Source organism: Chiroxiphia lanceolata, chromosome 1 (genome assembly GCF_009829145.1).
Source record: "Chiroxiphia lanceolata isolate bChiLan1 chromosome 1, bChiLan1.pri, whole genome shotgun sequence".
In the NCBI taxonomy this organism is placed as follows: domain Eukaryota; kingdom Metazoa; phylum Chordata; class Aves; order Passeriformes; family Pipridae; genus Chiroxiphia; species Chiroxiphia lanceolata.
The window spans coordinates 10009449-10036256 of NC_045637.1; the positions used below are offsets into that span (position 1 = coordinate 10009449).

General features: G+C 39.4%; 1 protein-coding gene across 5 annotated transcripts in view; it reads left to right on the plus strand.

The window, feature by feature from the left end:
* The window catches only part of ASAP1 (ArfGAP with SH3 domain, ankyrin repeat and PH domain 1), a 147221-nt gene that overhangs the window by 28739 nt on the left and 91674 nt on the right, over positions 1 to 26808 (plus strand). For 4 of the 5 annotated variants that reach the window (XM_032683938.1, XM_032683963.1, XM_032683945.1 and 1 more), the window contains exon 3: positions 757 to 886. In XM_032683938.1, the coding sequence (XP_032539829.1) occupies positions 757 to 886 (130 nt within the window). Of the gene's footprint in view, positions 1 to 212; positions 265 to 756; positions 887 to 26808 lie in introns of those variants that run through there. The other variant, XM_032683954.1, reaches the window with a different exon arrangement.

Genomic DNA, 26808 nt, shown 5'->3' on the forward strand with positions numbered 1-26808 from the left:
TAAAAGCCCTTTTTTTAATCGTAAGAAAAGGGAAAAAGGCACATCACACGCTGCCCCCCCGCCCCTCACCGCGGGGCCGGGGGAGGGGAACGGCGGCCGCGCCTGCGCGGAGCCGCTTCCTCGTTGTCCCCCGGCCGCCGCGGCGGCGCGCGGCGCGTGCCCGCGAGCGGTGCCCGTCAGCGGAGCCGCGCCCGCCCCGGAGCCGCCCAGCCCGGCCCGGCCCCGCCTCTCCCCGGCCGGGGGGCGCAGCCCGAGCCCGCACAAGTCAGTGCTCCACTCGGGCGGGAGCTGCGGCCGAGGCCGGGGGGGGGCGTGGGGGAACTCGACGCGGGTGGGGAAAGGGGCTGAGCTCGGCGCGGTCGCCGCTCCCCTCTCCCGCCGCCCTCCCCGCAGCGCCGCGGCGGGGCCGGGCCGGGCTGGGCGCTGAGGGGCGGCGGGAGCGCTCCCCACCGGCGGGGCCGAGCGAGGGGCGCCGTGCGGGGGCGTCTCCCCCTTCACCTCCTGCCCGGAGGAGGAGGGGGCGGCCGGGGAGCGGCTGGATGCAGCGGGCGAAGCCTCAGCCTCCCTCTGCGGCTCCGCTGCTTTGATGCTGCGGGTCTCTGCTGGCTGTTAACATCTTCTTCCCTCTGCTTTTTTTTTTTTTTTTCCGTTTTCTTCCCGCCCCCCAACCCTCACCCCCCACCCCCCCCGAAACTTGGCTTCTTCTCGCTCCGGATCTGTGTGCTCGGCTCCTCCTGGGCTTTACCGGTGGGGCAGGATCATGCCGGACCAGATCACCGTGTCGGAGTTCATCGCCGAGACCACAGAGGATTACAACTCCCCGACCACCTCCAGCTTCACCACCCGGCTGCAGAACTGCAGGAACACGGTCACGCTGCTGGAAGAGGTAAATCAAACACACCTACACCACACATCCCCTTTTTATTTTCCTTTTTCCTTTCTTTTTTTCTTCCCCCCCCCCCCCCCTCTGTCTTTGAGAGAGCATCAGGGACGGGGCAGCACCACCCGCCCAAATCCACGGGAGCCAGAGGCGTTGGTATGCATGTAATCTGGTCTTTTAATTGTGGGACTTTGCTCTTGTGTTGAGCTAGTTACAGAAAGCTTTCCTGCCCTGGCGTCTCAAAGATTAGTGCGTAAAGCAGTTGTCTGAACTTTAATATTACTGTGGTATTACTTGGTGTTTTCAGTGTTGTCGGTTGTTGCAGTAGTAAAAAATGCATGAATGTTGGTATTTTTAGAGGGAAGATAAGGGATGAGTTTTGTTTGGGAGCGTTTTTAGAGGTTTTCCCCGGCCACTCGTTACATCAAGTCAGCGCAGAACTCTGACTGCAGAAATCTGCCAAGGGAGACTTGGTTTAAGAAATGAGGTAAGGATGAAGGGATGAATGTGGAGTGAGGGAAACAATATGAAAACAAAATTGGTGGAAGGAGAGGAGCAAAATAATGCAGCAGAAGTGATTACATAGTCTCAGCGTCTCAACCTTGAAGCCTCAGTGTTGGGGTTTTTTCATGCTTGTTATGAGCATTATTTAAATGTTCACTCTGCTTTGCTGTCAAGAAATAGGAGTGTGAAAATGGATAAACTTCCAGAGCTGGTTTCTAAGGGATATCAGTCTCCTGCTTCCTATTTGAGTCTTCAGTGTGATTTCCTATGGACTAGGTCAGCAGTTATGAGGAAATGTCTTCCAAATGACTTTAAAGAAGACAGTGTATAGCTCTTCTCTTGCCCTGTGCTTGCTTGAAGGTACAAGCATAATGACACTGGAAGAAGACAGTTTTTTGCTGTTGTTGCATAGGTTGCAGTTAATTGTTGCTTTGAATTATACACTTAGTTCATCAAGTATTTGTCAATTCTTCAGAAGCCAGCATGAATCTAGGAGATGGATTTAACAAGTCTTAGTTTTGCTGAATGTACTGGCATGAGCAAAACATTTGGTATGCAAGGAAAGAGTATTAATTATTTAATTATGGTATTCCCCTGATAATTTTGGGTATAGAAAATATAATTCCATAGGATTAAGATCAGTTAAAGTTGCCTTAGTAGAAAAAATGTCTATGTTCAAAATTGTAACAGTGCTATTGTTTACATCAACTGACTAGAGTGATTGTAAATTCACATTTAAAATAATATATTTTATTTTTATTATGTAACCTAGATTAACTTCTGCAGCTTTTCCATAACTGTAACTGTTTTGTTCTTCTTTTCCTCTTGAAACTAAGTCATGGTTGCTTATAGATCTGTCAGAAATCAACCTGTTAGGTTTGTGTTTGACAGTATTGCTGCCCCCTGGTCTTAACTATGTGGAATAGGTATAGCCATTGATACGCTTATTAGTACAGTTGACAGCATGTGCAGAGTTAAGTAAAAATATATATTTTGTCATTACTGGTGACTCCCAGGGTAAGAATACAGCGTAATGCTTTCATGATTTCGGAGATACTTCAGAACAGGCTGAATGTGGTAATGCCTGTCCAAAGAAAACCAAAATACAGAAGATAAATACACAGTGTTCTGCACTACTTGTGTGGATTGTGCGTATTTTCAAAGTTTTTATGTCTGATTTGACAGCAATAAATCAGAAGAATAAAGAATAGCAGGCGCTTCTGGTGCTTCCATTGCTATTTCTTTAATTTCTTTTGTTTGTATAACTGTTCTATGTGCTCCATTTAAATTGTTTACAGTTTAGACTGATTCTGGGCTTGTCTTCTGTAATTTTTTTTATTATCTATTAATATAAAAAAGCTTTATTTGATGGGAAACAAGATATAAATAAACTCTACTGTTATATCTGCAAAAAATCTGCAACTCTCTCAAATTTGTGCTTATTAATTTGCATGGAGAAATACAGATGGTCAGGATGTGGCAGGCGAAGTGTTCCTTTGGAGCTTTTGTGTATGCAAGCTACAATTACAATGAAGACACAGTTTTACTGCTGCTGCTTTCAGGCTGGGCTGGTTTCTATACACCTGCTTACCTAAGGCAGTGCCTCCTGTGAAACAGGGGCTGGAAAATGAGTGGTTGAAGTGGGTGTTCTGTAGCTCCTGCTGCTGTTGTCTGTGCATCATGGGTGACTGACGAGCTCTTCAACCAGCTCCTGAACTTCAATTCTGAGCATTCTGTGCTAAGGCAAAGGGGATGATTCCACCCTTGCAGCTGTTTGATTTTTAACTGAGTGTTGCATCTGGGTTGGAGCTCTCACTGGGCTTTTGCAGGCAGTGTCAGGCTCTGTGCTGTTGTGGCGCTGCTGTCTGAAGTATCTTAGGTCATTATTTTACAGCTAATTTAATTCAACACATCCTGCACCTACATCAGTGACTATAAGCTAGTTTGTGGATAAACTAATTAGTTTCTTTATTCTAAACAAGATTGCAAATGGGAACTAGTTTCTGAACAGAAATGGCAGGGGAATTAAACAGATTTAACAGAAGTTAGATATGTTTTCCAGCCTCTCAGTTTGGTGTGATTCCTACCATAGCTCAGATCAGTGGTTAGATCAGAACCACCTTTTCATGAACTACTTTGACATAAAAGAAATAGATGGTTTTGTGTATGTATGTGCCTCTGTCTAGTTCCCTGAAGTTATTACAAAATTGTGGACTTACTCTTCCTTAATCACAATTAACAAGTTTTCTGAAATAATAAAATAGGCGATGGACTCATTCACTGATTCTTCTCACTTGCTTGCCCATCAGTAGAAGGGCAGTCTGTTTAGCTGCCTGAATTCCTATATATTATCTCCTAGTTAGGATTTTTTTTTCCTGTTATAATTAAAATTCTTTTCAGAGGAGACTTTGGACCGTTAGATGCAATTCTGGGACAAGTTTCAGCTGACAGGCTTACATGTTTTCAGCAGACATGTTTACTGATTCTGATGACTGCGTTTGATCAGTTTTCAGTGGAAAGCACAACAAAATACAAAGGCTAACTTTATTTAAATCTATTGTAATAGTATCAAAGAAGGTAGTAAGAACAGGCTACTATGTAGCAGTTTATTGAATAGGAAGGTTTCATGCTACATTGTTTAAAATACTGAAACTTCCAAAAATTTGCAAGTTTTTTTCCTTTTAAGAGACAAAGCTAAAGTTTTTGTGATCCAGTCACAGTAGATCAAAAAGAAAAAAAAAAAAAAGACCCTACCATCTTTGTAGCCAGGCTTAGGCATCTTATATAGTAGTTACCTAAAACTGCAAGATTTTTTTTTCATTATGATATTTTTATTTTTAAAGCAGGAGTGTTATGTGATTGCCTCAAGTAAACACAAATTTTAAGGTTCATTCTGTTGCTAAAATAATGAGACTGTTTTTCAAAGTCGTAGAGGAAGAAACAAACCATTACAATGTAGTCAAAGTCTGATTTGAGAGAATTGCAATCTCTATTTCCTTCTGTTGATTCCTTCCTCATAATGTTAAGTTCTTGCAAAAAAAAAAAAAAAGACATTTTTAATATATTTCTACATGCAATTGGGAAAAGTTTTATATGATGGAATACCTTTTCTCTTTAGAGAGGCTGAGAGAGTTGGAGTTGTTCAGGCTGGAGAAGAGAAGACTCCAGGGAAACCTTAGAGCAACCTCCCAGTGCCTTAAGGGGGTTACAAGAGAGCTGGAGAGGGACATTTTACAAGGGCATGGAGTGATAGGACAAGGGGGATTGGCTTAAAACTGAATTAGATACAGGGAAGGAATTCTTTACTCTGAGAGGGATGATACAATGGAAAAGGTTGCCCAGAGAGGTTGTGGATGCCCCATCCCTGGAGGTGTTCAAGGGCAAGTTGGATGGGGCCTTGAACAACCTGGTCTAGAGGAAGGTATCCCTACCCATGGCAGGGGGCCTGGAATAAGATGATCTTTAGTGTCTCTTCCAACCCAAACCATAATATGATTCTATAATATTGATATGAAGAGAGAATTATTGCATATGTAGATGAGTGGTTAATTACTTTTTTAAAGAAAAAGGTTGAAATACTAAATATAGACAGATTAATGATACAATCTTTTAAAATACAGCCTCTGCTTTGTTCGTACCTGACATGCTTTTATATCCACAGAAGCTCCATGATTTTTCTTACTCAAGTAGGTTTTGAAGAGTTGATTTTAATTGTTGAGTTAATATTACTTTGTGAGCTAGTTGGAATTTTTAGGAAATGATGACATCTGTTCTGAGAATAAGTAGTGCACATGTGGGATCACCACAAGACTGTCTTGATTCTGTGTCCCAGCTCCAGCTGAAAGGACATCTTTGCACTCAAGGGATAACTCAGTTATCGTGACCAGGCAGTTAGTAGCAGATGTTGCTCAGGGCTGTCTTGAGATACAGAGGTTAAGTTTAAATATTTAAATTCCCTTTAGGCAGGGTGGTAGAAAAGAAGGGACAGTTAGAAGCTGATGACAAAGAATAGCTGCAGTTGTTTCTGATACCGGTTTTACTGTTTGATGCCTGTTTTACTGTTGTACTTCTGTAATACTTGAATGGAGCACTTCCATTCTAAATCAATTTTTTGTTGGTATTATGCACAGACTTTGTTCATCAGCCTGGACTGTGAAAAGTGGTTGGATCTATTATTTATGTGTGTCTGAAGAGAAAGGAATTTTTCTATTATTTCCATCTCTTCATTTCTCTTGAATTTTCTCTTGAAGCATCACCTCTATATAATTGCAACAAGTAAATTGTTACATGCTATTCTTTGTATTTCCTCATTTTTTAAATTAAAATATATTTTTATTTTTAGAGAGTGAATCCAGGCAACTCCAGCAGCACTAGACTTAAAACTAGCTTTTCCTAACCTTGTAACCTGTTGCTTATGGCAGTAAGAAACAGTCTTGCATCATAGGGAGCTTGGTACTTAAGAGCTGGTTCTTATATAACAGACCACAAGCAATCTTCAGTTTTTGAAGAAATATGCTTTAGGTAGCAGATATCCTAAAAATAACAGATAAGAAAATTTCTTTGTTTAGTAAATAAAATTCAGGGTAATTGTTACTGTTTTTACACTAAATGGCAAATTGCACCAAAGATGTAAAAATGGGCATGTGAGTGTTCTGAAATGACAGCCCACGGGTGACTCCTGATCACAATACTGAAAACGTGATGCAGAAGGAATTGACAGCAGTGTCCTGTATTTACAATAACTATCTTGCAAAAATGCAGCTGATGGTGCTTTTATGTTTACGTGCTACAGTGTTTATTCATTTAGTGTGTAATCAGTTTTACCCTTCATTTGACAGTAGTCAAAGCATTCGGCTGTAATAAGCAGGCAATCTCCTTTTACTTAAATGTGACTGATGGAAGGGAAACCAAGAAACACTCACTGGCAGCTCAAAGTTTCAGTCATGGCAGAGGAATTAGCTTTGCCCTTTGAGAATTTGTGTTCATTTTAGGCACATTTTTGAGTGTACTTCTGGCTTTCAGTAGCTCGTATGTTTTTTTGAGAAGTACTGCTTCTTGTTTTGAATTCCCAGCAGGCTTCTTCATGTTTACTCATCAGTTAGGAAGCTGTGAAAGTGTTCTTTGGTGCTCTCTGCTCAGTATGCCATGCAGGTAAATCCTGACGGAGTGTGTACTGTGTAGTCATGGGAACTCAGCCCTGATGGAGGAGAGACGTTTAAAGTGACATGACTTAAAGTTGGGTTTAGTGTTTAGGTTGGAGTCCTGTGGAGACACCTTGTGTAGTTAAAAAAAAATGAAAAAGTACTTTGAACAAAACAGAAAACAGGGGAAGCAGCCCACAGACCTGTGTTTGTATTTCAGCATGGCGTCACTGAAAGACTGCACATGAATGATTCAGAACAGAATGAGATTATTTAATTTCCAATGAGTAAAACTCAATTTTCCTAACTATTGTTGTGATTTTTAACAATGTGAATGAAGATGGTTGTTAATAATTTTAAAAAGCAGACGTGAAACAAATTTACAGAGGATAATTGTAAGAGAGATCACATCTTATTTGAGTAGAATAGTGCCTTGCAATAAAATCATTAGAGAGAATCAAGCCCAGACTGTTAATTATAAGTATTGTTTCAGGTGTAGAGGTAGGCCATATAAGCATGTTTTAGAAAAAGTGCCACGGTACTTCTCTTAGACACTGTTCCATCAGGTTTGATTGACACTGATCAAGAGGCCTAAAGTTTATTGGTGAGTGCAAAGGAAGACTCCTGAGATAACAGCTTGAGTTTCCTTTCCTGAAGGAGTGCAGCTGAAAGTGCACTCCCGGCTGAGAAATGCAACAAAGTTATTTTACATTCCTAAAGAGACTGTGTTATTTATCTATATCTATATATGTGTATATTGGGTTGTACATATCACTGGGCTAATGCTGAGGTTTTGTATAAGCATTGTGACAAGATTTATGAGGATAGTGGGCTTGATTGTGGCAATTATAGAAAATATTTCCTTTAATGTTCTGTGAAAAAAACAACAAAATGCTGTAAGGATCCCATTTCCCCCTTTGTACACCTAGATGTGCGTGTGGGTGCACATGTGGCCTCCTTGTCTCTTTTACTCACTGGTGAAAGGAAAGGCCTGAGGTTGTGTTGTTACTATAATAAGCCAGAGAGTATATGCTTTTTCTTTCTTTTTTAATAGCCATCTCTATCTTAACCTTACTTGTTTTATCCTTTTTGTTATGTTTCTTAACAGGAGAAATATAGACTTCTTTCTGGTGCAGAAATAGAAACTTAGGATACCAATAGTCTTTTCACCTGCTGGTTTTCCCTTGGTTAAGAACTAAAAATCCTGTATAGTACTGGAGGTAACTTTCTGGAAAACAAAAGTCTAGGACTGTAAGACTTTGGAAATGGTGTGCTCTGGTAGTCTTCTGTCCAGGCTAGTGAGAGATGGACCAGGTGGGACATTGACTGGGTTGCCAAGCCCAGAGGGTGGGGGTCAGTGGAGCAAAGTCCAGCTGGTAGCAGGTTGCAAGTGGCATCCTTCCAGGATCAGTTTTGGGACCAGAACAATGTCTGGATGGTGGGCTATAGTGTGATCTCAACAAGTGTATTTGGACAATACCAAGTTGTTCAATATGCAGAGTGGCTGTTCAGCAGGGCCTGGAGAAGTGGCCTGACAGGAGGAGCCTTGTGTGGCCAGCTGAAGAGAAATGCAAAATCCTGCACCAGGGATGGAGTAGCCACGTGCAGCAGCACAGGCTGGCTAGACAACAGGTTTCTAAGAAAGGGCCTTGGACTCAGGTGGATGACAAGTGGAGTGTAGGTTGGCAGTGACAAAGGCCAGCCATGCACTGGGCTGTGTTACTAAGAGTGCAGCCAGCAGCCAGAAAATAGTGGTTCTTCCCATCTATTCAACAACTATGAGACCACATCTAAAGTACAATGTTTGGGGTTCACCAGTACATGAAAGAAATTGCATACTGCCACAGGTTCAGGTGAGAATCACCAAGATGATTAGGGGCCTAGAGCAGATCCCTTAAAGAGGGGAAACTGGACTTCTTCAGCCTTAGACAAGACATCAAGGGAAGGTCATATTACTTTCTCCAATATGTAATGGGAGAAAACTGAGCCAAAATTCTGATTAGATTTGAGGGGCTTTTGAGGGGGTGTATATGTGGTTATATATTATTATTATTATTATTTTGGGATTTGGTTCGTTTGTTTTGAATCATGAGTCTGATGAACAAGTGCCCGTAGAGGATGTGGAACCTCTTGTCCTCAGAGACATTTAAAACTCCACTTGACTGTAGAAGTAGGGCTTCTTAAAATTGTTTGGACTGCATGATTTAATCTTTAAAAAGATAAGCAGAGTAAAGTGGCTGTTTAGTTTCGTGAATGTGTTTTTGTGCTTTCAGGTAAAAGTTTATGCTTATTCTTGGAAAAACAGCACATTTAAACCTAATAAAACTGATATAAGCAAAGTTGATTTTTTTCCTTCAAGGAAAGACTTCTTTAATAGAGGAAATGGGATACTACTCATATTTCTGCAAATATGTAGTTCAAAAAGTTTATCAAATTTGGGGGTTTTATGATTTTTAAGAATAATTTGAATAGTTACTGACTGTTTGACAATGATATAATTCTTTATAAATGATCAGCCTGCACTTCTGGAAAGTCAACTATTTATTCTGTGAAGTTGTGATTATATTATAGCTTAACTGTGTATCTGCTGGATTAACTTTAGTTTTATTATTAACTTTTCTTTTTAGGAAGATTATTTGAATTTTGAATTCTAGAGCTCCCAATTTGAATTTAGTGCACTAATTTCCTTTCCTCTTATATTATATTTTACTCTTCAGGTAAATTATTTCTTGAATTTTTTTGATTCTCAAATCAAGAATATGGGACTGAAGAGGGAAATATATCTGGAGAAGTGTTTTTAATACGAAACTTAGTCTTCTCCATAGCACTTCAGAAAAACTTCTTAAGGATGGAGGAGGCAAGAAAGAATAAAATATAGGAGATTTTTTTGTTGGAAGAGTTGTGGCTTGTTATGAAACCGCACTAGGATTTAGATATCCAACTTGGTTAGATTTTTAACACTTAATTTCATAAAATTGTGGAATAACTCAAGTCAGAAAGGACTCATAAGGATCCTTGAGTCCAATTCCCTGCTCCTCACAGGACTGCCTACAACTAAACCAGTTGAACTCTGGCAGGCTTGGTGCCATGATCACTTCCCTGGGAAGCCTGTTCCAGTGAACAGCCACCTTCTCAGTGAAGAACATTTTCCCAGTGTCTAATCTGAGCCTCCCTGATGAGGCTTCCTTCCATTTCCTCGTGTCCTATCGCTGGTCACCAGAGAGAGGGGATCAGCACCTCCCCTTTGGCTGCCCTCCTGGAGGAAGGTGTAGACTGTGATGAGGGCACTCCCCAGCCTTCTCTCCTCCAAGCTGAACAAGCCAAGTCATCTCAGCTGCTCCTCATGAGTCTTGCCCTTGAGGCTTTTCACCCCCTTGGTTGTCCTCCTGTGGACACACTCTGATAATTTGGTGTCCTTCTTACACTGAGGCATCCACAGTACTCGAGGTGGGACCACTGTCCAGTGGGACAGTCACCTCCCTTGGCTGGCAGTCCTGTGCTTGATGAACCACAGGACATGGTTGGCCCTTTTGGCTGCCAGGGTACACTGCTGACTCACACTCAACTTGCCACTGTCCACCAGAATCCTCAAGGCCTTCTTGACAGTGCTGCTCTCAATTCGTTCATTCCCAATATCTTGACATAGGGGTTTGTCCTGACTCTGGTGCAGGACTTTGCACTTGGCCTTGTTAAACTTCATGAGGTTCACATGGTCCCACTCCTCAAGCCTGTCCAGGTATCTCTGGATGGCATCTCTTCCCTCCAGTGTATCAGCTGCACTGCTCATTTTGGTGTCATTGGCAAACTTGCTGAGGGTGCTCTGAATCCCACTGTCCATGTCATTAATAAGGATATTGAACAGTACTGGTCCCAGTAGGGGCCCTTAAGGGACACAATTTATTACTGATCTCTGTTTAAATCATTGATGTGGTCATCGAGCCAATTCCTTATCCATCGAATAGTTCATCCATCAAACACATATCTCTCCAGTGAGTGACAAAGATGTTGTGTGTGACCACGTCAAAGGCCTTACAAAAGTCAAGGTTGATGACATAAAAGTACATGACAATGAAAGTTCATGAATACAATGCTCATGCAAAACAAACAAAACCATTTCAATTAATACTTCTCCTGTCAGTGTCATAATCTTGAAAGTACCACAGACATTGAGAGTAGTTGAGCTGTTCTGTGCAGTGTGTAGCAAGGAAGACAACTGTTAGAAAAATCTAACAGTGATGTTAAAACAAACTTAGACCCTTTTGTTCAATGATGACAGAGTGCCTGTTCACAACCCCCAAACACTATTTGTTAGCTGGCAGTTTATAAAGCTGTTGAATTTTAATATAGTTGAATGATGCTAGGATGGGCCTGAGAAATTGAAGTCCACTGACATACTGAACAAACCCTTCTGTGATGAGGATGTAGTCAGGGAACCCAGGACAAGTGGTCTGTAAAGTACAACAGAATGCGCAAATTCGGCCAGCCTGTGCCATATTGTGAGTGGGACAATGGTGGTCCATTCCTGGGTTCTTAGTAATGGTGATGGTGTTTTTGAAATCAGCAGTAATGGGTGACTTTTAACTAAGAACTTTTAAGGAGGTAGCTTAAATGGCATACTGACATTCTTGTTGGTTGTGTTTTGGTTTCATATTTTTCTTCCCTCAGTAAGTGTCAAAATTATGGGGAAAATTGTAAAATGAAGAATGATGATGCTATGACAGTGTAAGTGGCATATCCTGGCTATGTCTATTGTCTAATACAATCTCTTATCTTAGAAGAGTATTTATGCTATCTCTATTAGTCTTTAAGTTGAAACTAATTATAACACAGAATGAGTTATAACTAAAGAGAAAGTTGAATGAAGCTGCCTTGGATGTTTTGACAAAGTTGTTTGTTTTTACTGTGAAACAGGTCTTGCACATTGCATTTTCCTAACCTTATAAATGATGCTTTGATTTCTTTTGCAAATTATTCTTTATATGAGGCCTTGCCAAAATTAGGCTTTTATGTTTTGATTTGAAAAAAACTACTTGGGCAAAACAATTTTGATTCTTTCACAAGACAGAGGAATACATGCTATAGTTTTCTTGTATATTGTCATGGTTGCAGCACCTACAATGATGTCATCTTTCGGGGGATGTTTTGTGGTGGAATTTTTCTTGTTTGTTTGTTGCTTGTGGGCTTTCTCCCCCACACCTTTACTGTCTTCTGGAATGAAAGAAGCCTGCAGAGGCTCTTTGATGTGAAGACCTACTTAAAGTATTTTCAGTGTTACGACACCAGAGCTGTCTGTGCACCATTTGGAAAAAAAATGGTTGTGTTCTAAGCATAGACAGAAGTAAAATCTTTTGGGGTGAGTTCAATGGGCAGAAGCCTGAATGCCCAAATTATTGTCTCCTCAGTTGTACAGTTACAAGGAAAGAGATGCTAGTTCTCTCTAAAACCTCCCTTTTAAAAATGTTTATAGTCCTCTGGTGGCAGTTTTGTTGCCAAGTTAGTGTTGCTTTCACAGGAAATGCTTGGAAGGAAACCTTGTTTAAACTGGCAAAGAAAACATGAGAAGAAATGCAATTTTTTCTTTGCTGACACTTTGCAGGTTAGTAAAGCTCTTTGGCATAGGTGCTCCTGACTTAAACCCTCGTATTCACTGCCTGTGCTTCCTTGTCTCCCCATTTCATTTGAAATGCTCTGAATGCGTCTTTGCTTGCTTTTTTCCACTATATCTAGAATAGGTCCTTCAAAAATGTTTTTGTCTGTGGTTAAAATAGCTGTAACAGTGTTGCTTTACTTCAGCAGAGCCTGGTCTGTCTGCTGAACTCGTGTAGTTTAGTGTAGCTTCCTGTTTTTCTCATCCTTTTAATTGGGCAACAAGTTGCAGCAAAGCAACTTCCTTTAAAATGAATCAGTGAATATTATGCATATTGAAAATATGAAAGCAACTTATGTCTCTTTGAATCTTGCAAAATCTTCGATACTTTTCTCTAGCTTTAATGTTTGTGTGGAAGGCCAAACCTGGTTGAAAACAAAGCAATTATCTGCCTTTCTGTGTATTCCTTTTCAATTTGTTTTGATTTGCATTTTTTTCTCTATTACTATCTTTTGATGGTAACAATAAAGAGCTATCCTGCTTTATTTTTTTCTGTCATAATCTCTATTGCTTCGTTCATATGACTTGTTCCTACAAGTAATGGTGCTACTTCATTGGGTCCAGATGTGTGTAGCTATCCTAACATAATTATACAATAAAATTGACAAGTACTTATTAAAACTATCTCATTTGTCTTGCGGTGAGCATTATATAGTATGATTATTTTTATAGCAATACAACTGTTTTTTTGAAACACTGTGTAAGTATGCCTGAAAAAAGCAAAGGGAAATAAGAGGAGTTAATACAATGTAGCTGGTGCAGAGCATAGTTCATATTATAAACCTGGGAAACAATGACTGACTTGGGAAATAGTATGAAATCATTGATTGGTTCATCACTCATATGATAATGGTAAACTACTGGATGAAGTGATGACATTTTGCTGTAGTTGTAGTGTGCTGAAAGCACATGTACTGTGTGCACAAAGATACTTGGGTGGATGCCTCTTCTCTGATAGAGTGATTTTTGCCTGTTGTAAACATGCACCTGGACCTTTGTCTGTTTGCCAAAAGTTAAACCAGAAGGCTGTGATTTAGACTTCCTCAGCGGGGCGTTCTGGACTGTCTTTCTCATCAAGTTGCTATATGAGTCTCTAATTCTGAAACAAACCTGTAATCTGTGGTAGATGAAGAAAACCTGAACTCTGTTCCTCATAAAGCAGTGTGAAGTAGAGCTAGAGCTTGGCCTGAGGCTCTAAAAATAAGTAGAGAACTTGTGGAGAACCTGTTAGGTGCAAGAAACACACTGTGTGTTTGTGATTCCTGAGCATCAGCGACTGAAATGCAGTGCTTGAAGGACTTCCCAGCCATTATGGGCTGGGCTACGAATCTGCTGAATAATTCCACCACATGGAGAGTTTCTGCTGCTTCTGCTGGAAGAAATTACAGGGGAAGTTAAAGCTTGACCATGATTGACAATTTTTAAATGAAGGTTAGATCACTCTTAAAGCAACTCCAGATGAACTAAATGTAAAAAACCACTAGGGTTTGATAGTGTGAATGCTTCACTATTGCTTATACAAGCTATAAGTATTTTTAGTGTATTTTAGTATTTTAATTCATGTCTGTGAAGTGAGCATTTGCAGGAAAAAGAAACCAATATCTCTTGGTCAGTTGAATGTTAGAGAAGTGGATTTTGTCCCTGTCCAGTTAATGAATTTTTCTGAGGTATTAAAAAAATCATGTACCATGTTTTCCAGGTGACCAGCGATTGGGATTTTTTAATTTTTGAGATTTGCCTTGAAGTCAAGTAGCTTAGTTGAAAGAAGATCTCGACCTGAAGGCAACTGCATGTATTAATTGACCATAGAAAACTTTATAAGTTGCTTGTGTACTGGACATTTAACGTTAATGGGAAATTTTAACCCTAATCTGTCATCTTAATGATGACTGGCTGTGGTTTCTGGCCCACTAAGCAAGACACGTGTAGCGAAACAGTGATCTTTCTCCAGCAACACAGGCATTTAATTTGAATTAAACTGATGCATAAAGAATAAGCATTGACCCCAGCATCTCACTTCTCTCCTGAAGCTTAAAGATGGTCAACCAGTTTAGGGTGGTGTAGAATCCTAGAATGATTTAGGAAGGGACATCTTCAGCTAGTTCAGATTTATGAGCTTTGGTTTTAGTATCAAGCAGTAATCAGTGGTAATCAGTGATTTTATTTGTGTTGGGCTTTGATTTTTGTGAATTAATCTCGACTGATTTTGAGCAATCTTAGGAAGTTTTCAACTGAGTCTGAAGAAGCCTTACTTAATACTTTGTTGCTTAAAGCAAACGTGGTCAAATGGGAGTCTTGTATGTAGTAGATGGCCTCTCTGCCCCATCAAGTGTTCAGCCTTTGAAGCGTTTTTTTCTTTCTTTTTCTTTTAATAATAGAGTTGACAAAATGAAGTAGAATATGTTGGTTGAAAAGATAGTTTGTCTAGAAAAACAAAAATGCAGACAGAGGGATCACAGATCAAAGGCAGATGGCATGTGGATGGCACTAATTTATAGCCTATAGTAAACAATTTACTTACAGATACAAGATTTACTTGCAACATTTACTTGAGATTTAAGTTATTTGCTGCCAAATATAAAACTTAAATTCTTCCAAGGAGAAAAATTGTTTCTTTTACTGACTCAGTTCTACATGTGTGTTCATACTTTCCACCCAGCTTTCCATCCTTCTGTTGTACCTTGTGTCCTTCTTCCTGAAGGGCCTGATGTTGACTGATACCAAGTCTGTGTGAAAGGTTCTAAAATGCTTCTGTGCTTGAAGCAAGATCTCCAGAAGACTTAGCTAACAACCCTTTCTATAAAAACTGCTTTTATTTTGCAGCAATACAGTTTTTATTCACAGCTTGGTAGATTCTGTTTTGGTAGGTAGTTTGTTCTGAAAGACAACAAATGTGCCTCTATAAACTGTACTAGTTGTAACTTCTGTTATCATTTTTGTTGCTGCATTAACTTAAAGCTTCTCAGACTCCCTGGCTTTTGTGAATATGGCCAGGCCTATTAAGAAATGAGAAAAGTGAATTGGTAGGAATTGAAACACACTGTGTGGGTTGAGAAGTGTAGTTGAATTGTGTGCTGTGGTTGAAAGAGTAAAAAGTTTATTTGCTCAAGAGATTCTCAAAAGTTTTCTAGGTTGTCAAATTTTTCACCAGAAACTACCACCACCTTGACTCAAAACCACAGTTTCACCTAAGCCTGTGTCCTGCCCTTTAACAGTCATTGATCAATAACAGCTGTCTTAGGGAGAACATTTACAGGAAAATTTGCCATGATACTATTTCAACAATTTGCACCTCAGAAATTTCCTGAGCTGAAGGTGATAAACTATTAAACACAGAGATGTCTTGGACGTCTCTGTCATTAATTAGAATTTGTTAACATTTATGGAAGACTAAATTTTGCGGCTTACCTATGTGGTGTTTAGGGTAAAAAGCAGACTTTTAAATGAAACTTGCATCCTGCTGATTTAATTTGATATTTTAGTAGTATGAGAAAATAATTAATCACTCCCTGTTTATTTTCTTTGTTCCTTGTAGATTGCAGACCTCTCTTGCTCTACATCAGTAATTTCTTTTGAAGTTGAAGAATATTAACCTACATATCTTTAATCCCACCCCCTCAGGAAATGTCTCCCTCGTTGAGGTCAACTTAGTTGCTTTCTTATATCCTCTTTTACCTTTCTGAGATATAAAGAACAAAATGCAGATGTGCTATGAACTTCCATCTTAGTATGATGATGCTTTTTGAGCTACTCTTACTCCATCCTCAGTGGTTTGATATTCTGGTAGCTCCTGAATATTCAAGGGATAGTTCAAGAAAACGTCTCTTAAGATTGCAGCATGTTTTTTGTCTACTCTGGTAATGGGGGATTCAGAGACTCACATAATATATGTAAATTTACAAAAGTGTTTATCCTATATACATTGCTTTATGCTTTTATATAAATGTTGGTTTTTTTTTCATCTCCTGTCTTAATGGACAGTTAGTATTTGTGAAGTTACCTGACCTCTCCACATCTAGTTTTCATTTTTCTTACTTGAACAGCTTCTATCATCAGTGATTTTTGTCACTTTGCCATTCACATCCTTTCTAGGTATGTATGAATGCACTGAACTGGACAGATGACAGAACTGCTTCCTGATGCCCTTTCTTGAATGATAATAGTGACAGTTTCTTCCTATTTCCTTTTTTCTGAACAATTGCTGCTCCAGAACAATGACTTCCCCTCAGCCCCGTTGTTTTTTTTGGTTTTTTTTTTTTTATCAAGAGCTTTTATGTTGAACATGGGCAGATATTTTTTGGAAATTCGTGTAGACTGTGTCAAATAGGTTGCCAACAAATCCGTTTGCCCAGCTAAAAGCAGGCAAATTACTTGGATTTGAGGTATCTCTTTAAAAAGATCATGGTTTGGGTTATTTTTGTTCTCTCTCTCCCTGTGGTTTGAGAGTTTCTTTCTCGTTTTGAGGTCTGTGAATGAGAGAGGAGGTTCACAGCAGAATTAAGACCAGCTTTTTGCTTTGAATGTCTTTGAAAACTGTACTAGTTTGTATGCATTTTTCTAAATTGTTACTATAAATCTCCTGTTTCGCATTCTTTGCATTTAGTTTTCAGAGTGCTTCTGTGATTTCCTGATTTGCTCATGACTTCAGCTTGTTGGAGGATGTCTTCTTTTAGTAATCTCCTTTACTATCTCTTTTGTCATTGTGGTCATTCTGAAAAGATCTATTTCTGAAAAGACAGCTGTTTGCTTACTTAGGTACAATCACTTCAAATATTATAATCAAAGATTTGAAGTTGTCTATCAGGGAGAATGGAAGAAGATTTCCTTCAATATATCTTGTTGAAACACTGTAATATTGAAAATTATATGTGAGTAATAATTTGGTGCAAATAAATATTTATAGTGTTTCAGCAGGAGACTATCTCATATTAAACTTAATTTTAATGTACTTTCAAAAAAATGTTGTTTTTTCAAATAAACTTGGGTTAGTAATGCCCGTGTTTGTACATTTTCAAGAAAAAAGACCTTTTAACCAGCTGGCCTCTGCTAAAAACATGTGCCAGACTGGAAGGTTTATGGAAGAATTTTAGCTTAGGAGTATGATGAAGACATCAGCATCTAAATTCCTTTTACTATTTATTTGAAGAGGTTCTGACACCCACTAGTAAATGGGATTGGTGAACATGCTTTCCATGCATTGTTACTGCCCATTGGGCTGATATTCAAAACATCAGGAAACTTCCTTCTTTCCCTGTAGAAAATTAGACAGCACTTCTGTGGGGAAACAAATATTAGAATATCCTGGTCTTAAGTTGTCATCTAAGAACTGGACAGATGCTTACTTCAAAAAGAAATTAATAGTACCCAAAACCAGGCTATAATTAATTTAGTACAATGACGGGTAAGGTTCACAGTGTTACAGTTTTTACTCTTGCTTACTTGAATGAGTTAAATTAAAAATGAAACAAACCCCTTTATTCTTTACAATACCATCCATATGTCTTAACCAAGAAGATTTTGACCACTTTTTTTTTCTCATCTCCTCACCTCAGTGCATTGCTGTGGGACAGAGCCTGTGCTCTGGTGCTGCTGGAGCTGCAGTAACCATATGAGTGCCTGCACAGGAAATGGAAACTTTCTTGCATGCTCTGCAAGAGAAGTGGTGTCATGGTTGTGCAGGTGGCATTGTAAAGTTCTGCCTCTCCCGAGGAAGAATGTGCCTTCTCTGCCCCCCTCTGGAATGGGGTTGATCAGGGAGAAAGGTCAGATTACTAATCTTCATGTGGATATGATCAATTAGAATGTGTAGCCAACTGTTATTAGTTACATTGTTGGGCACAGAAAAGGGTAACTTTGGTTTTTCATGTTGCCTTTGGGCTTGGTTTTCTCATGGCTTTCTCTTTATCACTTGTGTAGCAGACATGGAAACAGTAAAGGGTGTGAGTCCTCCAAGCTTAACTTGTTAACCAAGAAGTTTCTTTGTTCTTTATTTCAATACCCAGTCCTTATATCAAAGGGCAGGTGAGCCACCAGTGTTACACAATTCCCCTTTACCCCCATACTTGCCTGGGCAGCAGGAGTGGCTTTTGCTGCCTCCCTTCTTCCCCAGCCTGCTTTTCTCGACAGGCTTGTGTTCCTGGAACAGGGAGCAGGCCAGCACTGGACTGTGCCATAGCAAGGGCTAGTTCTTGGCTGCTCTAGAATGAGATCGTCTGCCTCTTCTTGCTTTTATTCCTGTCAGTTGGGCATTTGTAGTTCTTTTTTAGGAGAATATGTTTCCTGAGCTGGATGTTTTGGCTGCCAGCTTTTAAGCGTGAAGAAAATACCAAAAAGGCATCAGCCCCACAAGAGGCATTGAGCTGGGAAGGCAAAATGATAGTTCTGGGAAAAGAAAAAGGGATGAAAAGGGAGATGAAGTTCTTTAGGCATGGTGGGGAAATATTCTTCCATACTATCTTGAGAATGTGGCTTTCCTCATCCTATTTCTTTTCTTTACAGAGATATCAAAATGTATCATTAGATTTAACTAGGAATTTGTTGGAGGCCTGAAGGTATTCAGAGTATAGGGTTTTTTGGGACCTTTGATGTTCATTAGAGAGTAGTTCTGTTTCTGTGCCAGGCAATGTTTACTTTGGTTTTTTTGTTTCCTTTGCAAACTGCAGTCTTATGGTTTCATACTTTCTTCTGTAACTCTTAACATTTCTTTTTAGGTTTTCTTTCCCAGACAATCTCTTAGGCTTTCGAAAATTTGCTTATCTTACTTCTGTGGGATTAAATTTAATACAAGGGGAAATGGAGAAGTTGGGGTGGTTTTTTTGTAATAGTTTTTTTGTTGTTGGGGTTTTTTTCTACAAATGACTACTTTTTTTAAGAGCATGTTAGTGTTGAAGTTGCATATGAATGGATAGGTTATCCACATGTGATCATTTAAGTCAGTGCTTAAAATATTACAGTGTTGATGTCATGCTCTGTGCTTGCTTTTTATATTTTTCTTATGATATACAGTAAACTGTACGCTAGTTTTATTTCCTGTTTATGTTCTGAGTATTTTGGTGTTTGTCTTTCACATAATTTAAAATAAATGTTTGGGTTTTAAGTCTAATGGAAACACTTCACAGTTTTATGAGATGACTTCATAAAATTAGCAGAACTTTACATTTGGTGTCATATTTAAATTAAAATACTGTTTAGGAAGAAGGAGTTGTTATTCCCTGCAAGTCACCACTTACAGCAAATGGAAACTATTACTTTATTTTTAGCTTGCATAGATTTGTGTGGTACTTCCTTTTTACTTTGTGTCCCCGGTCTCAATGCGTTTAAACCTCTCCAGTCCTCACTGTAAACTTCCGTCTCAGATCATGTGGGTGAGCTGGTACTGCAGCCAGGTGTCACGCGTGCTTGTAATCAGATTAAAAGAAACTGAAATAGAGAAAGGAACTTGCACGGAAGGTCAGAGTATTGCAACAATGTTAATGAAACATCTACGTGGTTTGTGTAGGAAATTACCTGGCTTCAGCTTAAGGGCAGAGGGGACACCTGCAGCAAGGTTACTCTGTGTGATTGATTGTGGAGGATTGCTGTTTGAAGGCTGATGAATAAGCTGGATTCCTATTTCTGTAATCATGTTATGACCCAGGCTGGCCTTTAACAGGTCACAGGGCACCACTGCAGCATCTGAACTCTGTTGCTTTTAACCAGTGATACCACTGAGATGTTGCAGGTTGTCTAAGAGAAGTCTGAGCAAATTCATTTATTAAAAAAAAAATTACTCTCAAGATCAAAGACAAATCCCAGAGTCACTTATAACTAAAAAAAAGAAAAATGTTGCCAAGTATATTGGGTCCTCTGTGGAATTGGAGCAGGCTCTGTCCAACATGGAGGCAGCTTCTGGTGTCTTCTCACAGAAGGCACCTCTACAGCCCCTCTCTATCCCCCTGCTCCCAAAATCTCACCACATGAACCAAATGCACCAAATAGGACAACTACCTAGCAGAAAAGTTATTTTAATGTTGAATTTGAAAATGTCCTTAGTCTTATTGTGGTAACAAAACTGTCAAATGTGGCTGTGGATTAGACAATAAAGTGGTAAAAGACTGACCAGAACATGCCTGACATGAGCACACAATGCTGATAGTGCAATACTTTGCATAAGAGTCTCTAATGTGAAATTGTCTGAAAGTGTTTGTCAAGAACTAGTTTATCTGATGAGCGTACTTAAAGGACATTTAAATCAGTTTTCCAGAATCATTGCATGTGTAGCAAGTTTGACAATTTTGGGGGAACTAGGTTTTCAGTAGAGTTGCTCTCAAAGTGTATAGCAAATGCAGTCCTTTTAGCAATTACTGCACGTGACTTGTAGGTTTTGCAGGATGGATATAACGATGCTGATGTCCGGATTCCTGAGCATATACAGGAGTTTCTGATGCCCATGATGTGAGCTGGTGCTAGTGCTGGGTCACAAAACCTCTGGGAATCCAGACAGCTGCAAAAAATCCTGAATTTGTGTGGGCACAACTTCTGAGTTTCTTAACCTGTCATACCACTTTACTTCTTGGACCACCAGGCTGAAATGGGCATTTGTCCTTCTGATAACCCCTTGAATAAAATTAAGGATGTAATAGGCAGCTGAGATTTTTGGTAGCACCCCCCTCCTTGGTAATTTCTTTACCTTAAAATCACAGTCAACTCCAAACAGGGTAAAATAGAGGGCAAATTTAAGACATTCATCATGACTTTGTGAATGGTAACACAACTACAAATATTTCTAAATTACGTAGAAAAAAAATGGGAGAATGCTACTTAATCAGGCTGCAACTTTGACTTCACTTTGGACTTTTCTCCCCCCATCCCTGTCTTTTTCTGCCTCTCTGAAGTTAGCACACTGAGTCAGCTGGAGAACTGCCTGTCCTGGATTCTTTCTTTCATGGTACCTCCTGCTGCACCTGGTAGAAAGCACAATGAGCCTTGATGCAGAGTGCTTGTGTGTATGACTAATCTATCTGATCCTTGAAGCCATGGGTGGAAAAGAGGGAGGGGTCTAGACTTGAAATCTTTATCCAATTTTTCTTTCCTTCCTGGAGATACAAATATGGGTCAAGGTGTCTTGCAAACTACCATATTGTGTTTGACAGGCTGATTAACAAGTGTATTTGCCCTGAGTGTAGTAAAATTTTCTGACCCTTTTTGTGACTGCTGCAAAGTATTTCTGATTTAGTTTGTTTGGGGTTTTTTTGCATGATACAGACTGTCACTTTGAACACCAATATCATATTTTATGCATGATCATAAATGGGATAAATAAGTATTTATAATATTGCAGGCACTGAATTGTGTCTAGCCACAACGAGGTCTAGAGTTTTTGTGGTAACTGACCAACTTTTTTCCTAAGCTTATGATAACAGTAGGCAGCAACCCCATATGAACAGGGCTGTGGAATGAGTACGTAAGCAAAACAACATAAAAAACCCCATTACTGTCATCCATAATTGTTTTTCTTTTGTCAAAATCAGGTGCATTCAATTTTTTTTAACACAACTGTAATAAAAGCATCATATTGGAAAAGAATAGCTCACTCAAGAATGCTCTCATATATTTCAAGGGTATTGTAATGTATCTTAAGTTCTACAATTTAGAAGAAATAGTTATATATTTTATATAAATATATATATTATATATAAAAATATTTTATTGCAAATATTTCCTCTTTGCTCTGATTTATGTTGAATGAGTTTCAGCAAAACCTGTTAAAAAATGAATCCTTTGTGTTTACTGATGCCAGTCCTAAGTGAAAAATTTTTGCTCTTAGTTCAGTAGTACAGTAACTGCACCAGTGATGACTTACCTGATGATAAGACCACACAGATGTGTTATTCTTCTTGAAAGCACTTGAGATGGCTCAGAGGATAGTATTTACAGGCAAAGCAAAACAGTGGACAGCTTGTTTTTCATTCCCTTCTACCAGCAGTTTAGATTGATTGGGCTGCAAGCTGACAATTATATTTCATCTTTGGAGGCCCTAAAAGATACCTTTAAAGTACATACATTTTAGTGTCTCTCTTGGTACTTTTTGAAAATAATGCTTCTCCTGACAAATGAGTTGTTTGGAAGCTGCTGGATGATTTGGAAAGTGTACTTTGTGGTCATAATGCCCCTTGGTAACGTGCAGATGCAGTGAAGGCCTGTAAATTAAGGACTTGCAATGATTGCATAGCGCTCTTAATGGAAGGTAACCTGTGAAAATGTGATCTAGGCTACTCTGTGTTTGTTCCAGGCTAGGAGCATGCACAGGGGCATCTATTAATGGTTCTATTTAATTTTACCTGTTAAAATGCTCTATGTCAGCTATATATCTTAAGAATTGAGGGGGGAGGAGGAAAAAGAACCCAACTTACATTGTATGATCTGTGGACATCCGTACATTGGTAATAAGTTACTGATTTTCAAGACTTGCCTCTATTTTTATCAACTTGGGTAGAAAATAATTTCTTCAGGAGTTGTTTTGTTTCTTTGTGTCACAAAAAAATCATTTTAAAACTACTGCTTGTGCTAATAAACTGCAAAAAGCTTTATACTGACTCAAAGCATAAACAAAATAGAGGTTTCAACTGAGCATGCGACTGTTCAGGCATAACAAAATCAAAGCAGCTGGTTGAATAGCTTGGAGGTTTTTTTTAGTGCCAACCTTACCAAGACATCTGTGTTCTATAAGACATTAAGGAGAGAAGTTGATTTCAAATAGTTGTATGTTTTTGACAGCCTGGCTTTTGAATAAGGGATTTGAATAAGTTTCCACAGTTAAAAAGGCAGGATAACATGTACTGTCCCTTCCACTGCAATCCTTCAAATTAAAACACAGTCTTATTGAAGCACTTTGAATTTTAGAAGTGTCAATTTTATATCAGCTGTTCTCTTACCAAGCAGGAAGGTACTTTGGATTCATTGCAATAATCAAACCAGCACTGAGTTTTGCCTTGTAAAAACTGGGGGGAGAATCTTTGCTTTTGGGGTTTTAGGTTAGCTGTTGTACCACGCAGCTGGGAAACTAAGAGGTGCACAATGCATTTGAGTTTTAGCTGTAAATTTATCACAGAATCACAGAATATGCTGGGTTGGGAGGGACCCACAACGGTCCCACATTGAGTCCCACCCTTAGCCCGGCACAGGACCATCCACAAGATCACACCATGTGCCTGAGAGTATTGTCCAAATACCTCTTTATCAGTCTTGGTGCTGTGATCACTTCCCTGGGGAGCCTGTTCCAGTGACCAACCACCCTCTGGGTGAAGCACTTTTTTTCTAATATCCAACCTAAACATCCCTTGACACAACTCCAGGCCATTTTCTTGGGTCCTGTCACTGGTCACCACAGAGAAGAGGACAGTGCCCTGCTCTGCCTCTTCTCCTCATGAGGAAGTGGTAGCTTCATGACTGGATCTTTGGAATATCCTTTTTATACTAGAAAATTGCTTTCACCTAGTTGGTTTGGAATGCTTCTTCTTTGTTTCATAAAGCTTAGAATGTAACTGACATTTTATTTTTCCCCCAAGATTCCCAAGACATCCAATGCACACATTATAATCCCACACTCAACCTATCTCGAGGAGTCTGTGATATCATACTTCATTTTAAATTACACTTGTAGGGATTGAAAAATACTGCTGCATCATGAAAAGTGCTTGCTTGCTTATAAGACTGAGGATTCTCTGAATTGAGCTCAGTTAAGTCAGTGACATTTTGTTATAATAAAACACTTTATAAAGGAATAACACTTTGTTTTGACTAGGATATTTAATTTATAAAGTTATATGCTGCTACAAATGCAAGTCCAGGAAGCTTTAATTCTTAAAGTTAGAAAACAATCAAGAAGAAGAGCAAAATTGCTACTAATTGCTGTGGAATAGTGATGTTGCTGTGAAGGCTTTTTTTTTAATTTTACAGTTCCTATATGTGAGAGCATGCACACAGTAGTTAGAGCAGGTAAACATGTGTTGTTACCCAAGTGACCATGTAGTTTTACCTTGTTGACATGTGAAGGCAGCTCAAGGTAGCTTAATGCAGCAAACAATCAGAAAGAATCTTTGGAATTTGAAGTTCTTACTTATTAAAACAAATCTTCCTTAAGTATTAGCAGTATGAAACATGTAAGTGCAAGCTATTTGTTTGTGAAACTTGTAATTACAGGCCAAGACCCAAGTCATCACTGTTTAGAGTGACACAAAGTTTCTGTAGCATCTGTTCCTGCAGGGCCAGGCACAGAGAGCAGCTGAAGGTGCTCTCTCTGCGTGAGCCTGAGCGATGCTGTCCTGCCTGTCCTCCAGCCCCAGGGAGCACATCCTGCTGTGCCAGGAGGGCATGTGGAAGGCACAGCAGCAGAGTAGATTTATGTTGTCTACTGGGAAACCATTCCTGGAATAAAATTTGAAAAATCAAAGAAGTCCTGCATTTTCCCCTTTAATTAGTAGTGCCTATAATAGCACCTTGGGACCAATTGCCTTTTTTTTTTTAAACTGCATAGTTTTTGGGCATGTATTTTATTATATTAATTTGTTCAAAAATTGTGGTCAGTTAATTTATGAATTCACTCAACTGTTTGGTTAGACTGTGAGTACGTGACATGTTCTTTGGCTGTTTTGCAGTTATCTTGAGAGTATGTTAAAATGTGTTAGTTGTCTGTTAGCTGTTTGGGTAGGCAGTGGAATTCATGGGGTTTTTTGGAAAGATGTGATTTTTTTCTTGAGCTCTCAGCCAGAACAGTTGCAGTCAAATGCATTTTGCAAGCTGTCTGCAAGGCACTGATAGATTGAGATACAGAAAGAGAGAATGGGAATAATGGAGACTTGAGGAAAAAAGCCATGAAAGTCTCCAAGTGAAAGTGGGAGGAGGAAAAGACTAGATGGAAGAAAGGCATGGAGTGGGTGAGCTTAGACAAACACCATAAGGATTCAGAAAAAAGAGGAGCCCAGAGAACGTTAACAGCAGGCAGAAAGGACACAGTGTTACATGAGTTGGCTGTAGATTTTTCAGGTCAGTAAGTTAAAACAAATATAACCCAAAGGTGTTATATTTTTAACGGCAAGCAGCAAGGCAGACTGGGAAACCAGGGCATTTTCAGAGGTGCATGAAATGCAGTATCTTGAAGGCTTGTGGATCTTTCCTGAATTTGGTGAAAGTGAGAGTCTCTGCTTTTGCAGGTTTTTTTATTTAGGGGTTTGGGTCTTTTTTTATTTATTTAATCCAGTCCTTGACAAATTCATTTGTTTCTGGGATAAATATGAAGAACGTGTGTTATCTTGAATTGTTCTTATGAGAAAGGAGTGACTTGATTTCTTCTAAAATAACTGTGTGGCTTGTTTATACGCCTTCAGCTGTTTGTTTTTACTTTGAGGGGAGGAGTAACCTTATGGCTTTCCCCTTTTAACCTGCTGTCTCTTACTGTCTTCCACTTGCTGTACTTGGCGCTGGCCTTCTGTGCTCCTTTGCTTGTAAATTTAAGGGGAATTTCTTTGACTTCTGTGATAGTTCTTATACTTGCTAGTGACTCCGTATGAGCGTGCTCAAATGTTACATATATCTCTTTCATGTTGTCAGTAGGAACTTGAAAAGGGTGCTGTCTGTCATGCTGTCAAGTGCTGTCTTGTTGTGCTCCTCCTCCTCTGTGTAGGAGAGCTTTTTCATTTTCTTTCATGTGTTGCCTCTGTCAGATCAGAGACTTTGTTCAACACTTGCACAGTTCTTACCCCAGAGGAGTTTGGCTTGTGCTTGGGCACTTTGGCAGTATAAGTAAGAATTCTTCAACCTTTGCTATGATTTGACTTTTTTTTTTTTTTTAATTGTCAGACTATACCATCTGTGGGGAAGTTGTCATTAATTGGTCAAGGCAAGTCCTTATCACTGTTAGAAATAAATTTCCTCTCTTCATTTTTTAAGGGGATAGGGAATGGCATGTACAGCCTAGTAAGTTTCTGATAATTTGCAGACTTTAAAATAAATCCTTATAAAACAATAACTTTTTTTTTTTGCATGGAATAAAATCATTAAGGTTGGAGAAGAATGCTAAGATCATCAAGTCCAGCTGTCAACCCAGCACCACCATCATGTTCACCACTAAACCATGTCCTCAAGTACCATATCTATACATTTTTTGAACACTTCCAGAGATTGTGACTCCACCAATTCCCTGGACAGTATGTTCCAAATGACATCACTGTAATTCCTGAGTATTTGAGGTACAAGGTGTACCATGGTGCAACCCTCTGTACCTTTACTGTTAAGTAAGATGACAAATTAGGCTGTGTGATACAAGGCTCATCTCCAAAACCACAAAGGGACCCAGTGGAATGGTGGCAGGTGAGGAAATTTTAGTAATCTGAGAAATAGAACACCCTGAACTGGCTCTTCCCAAGTCTGCCACAGTAAGGTGATCAGTTCTATGAGACTCATTATGAGATGGAGGGGAAGAGTATCCTTGAATTGTTCTGGATGTGTTATGGAATGTTTACGAGAAGGACAAAAGGCAGGGTATGTGATTCTGTAAAGGAGGATTTGAAGTGATTTGGAGAGAAACAAGCATAGGAAAAGAGGATAGGGGAATAAAGGAACTAATCTTGTATTGGTGGGTGAGGGGACTCTCTTCTATA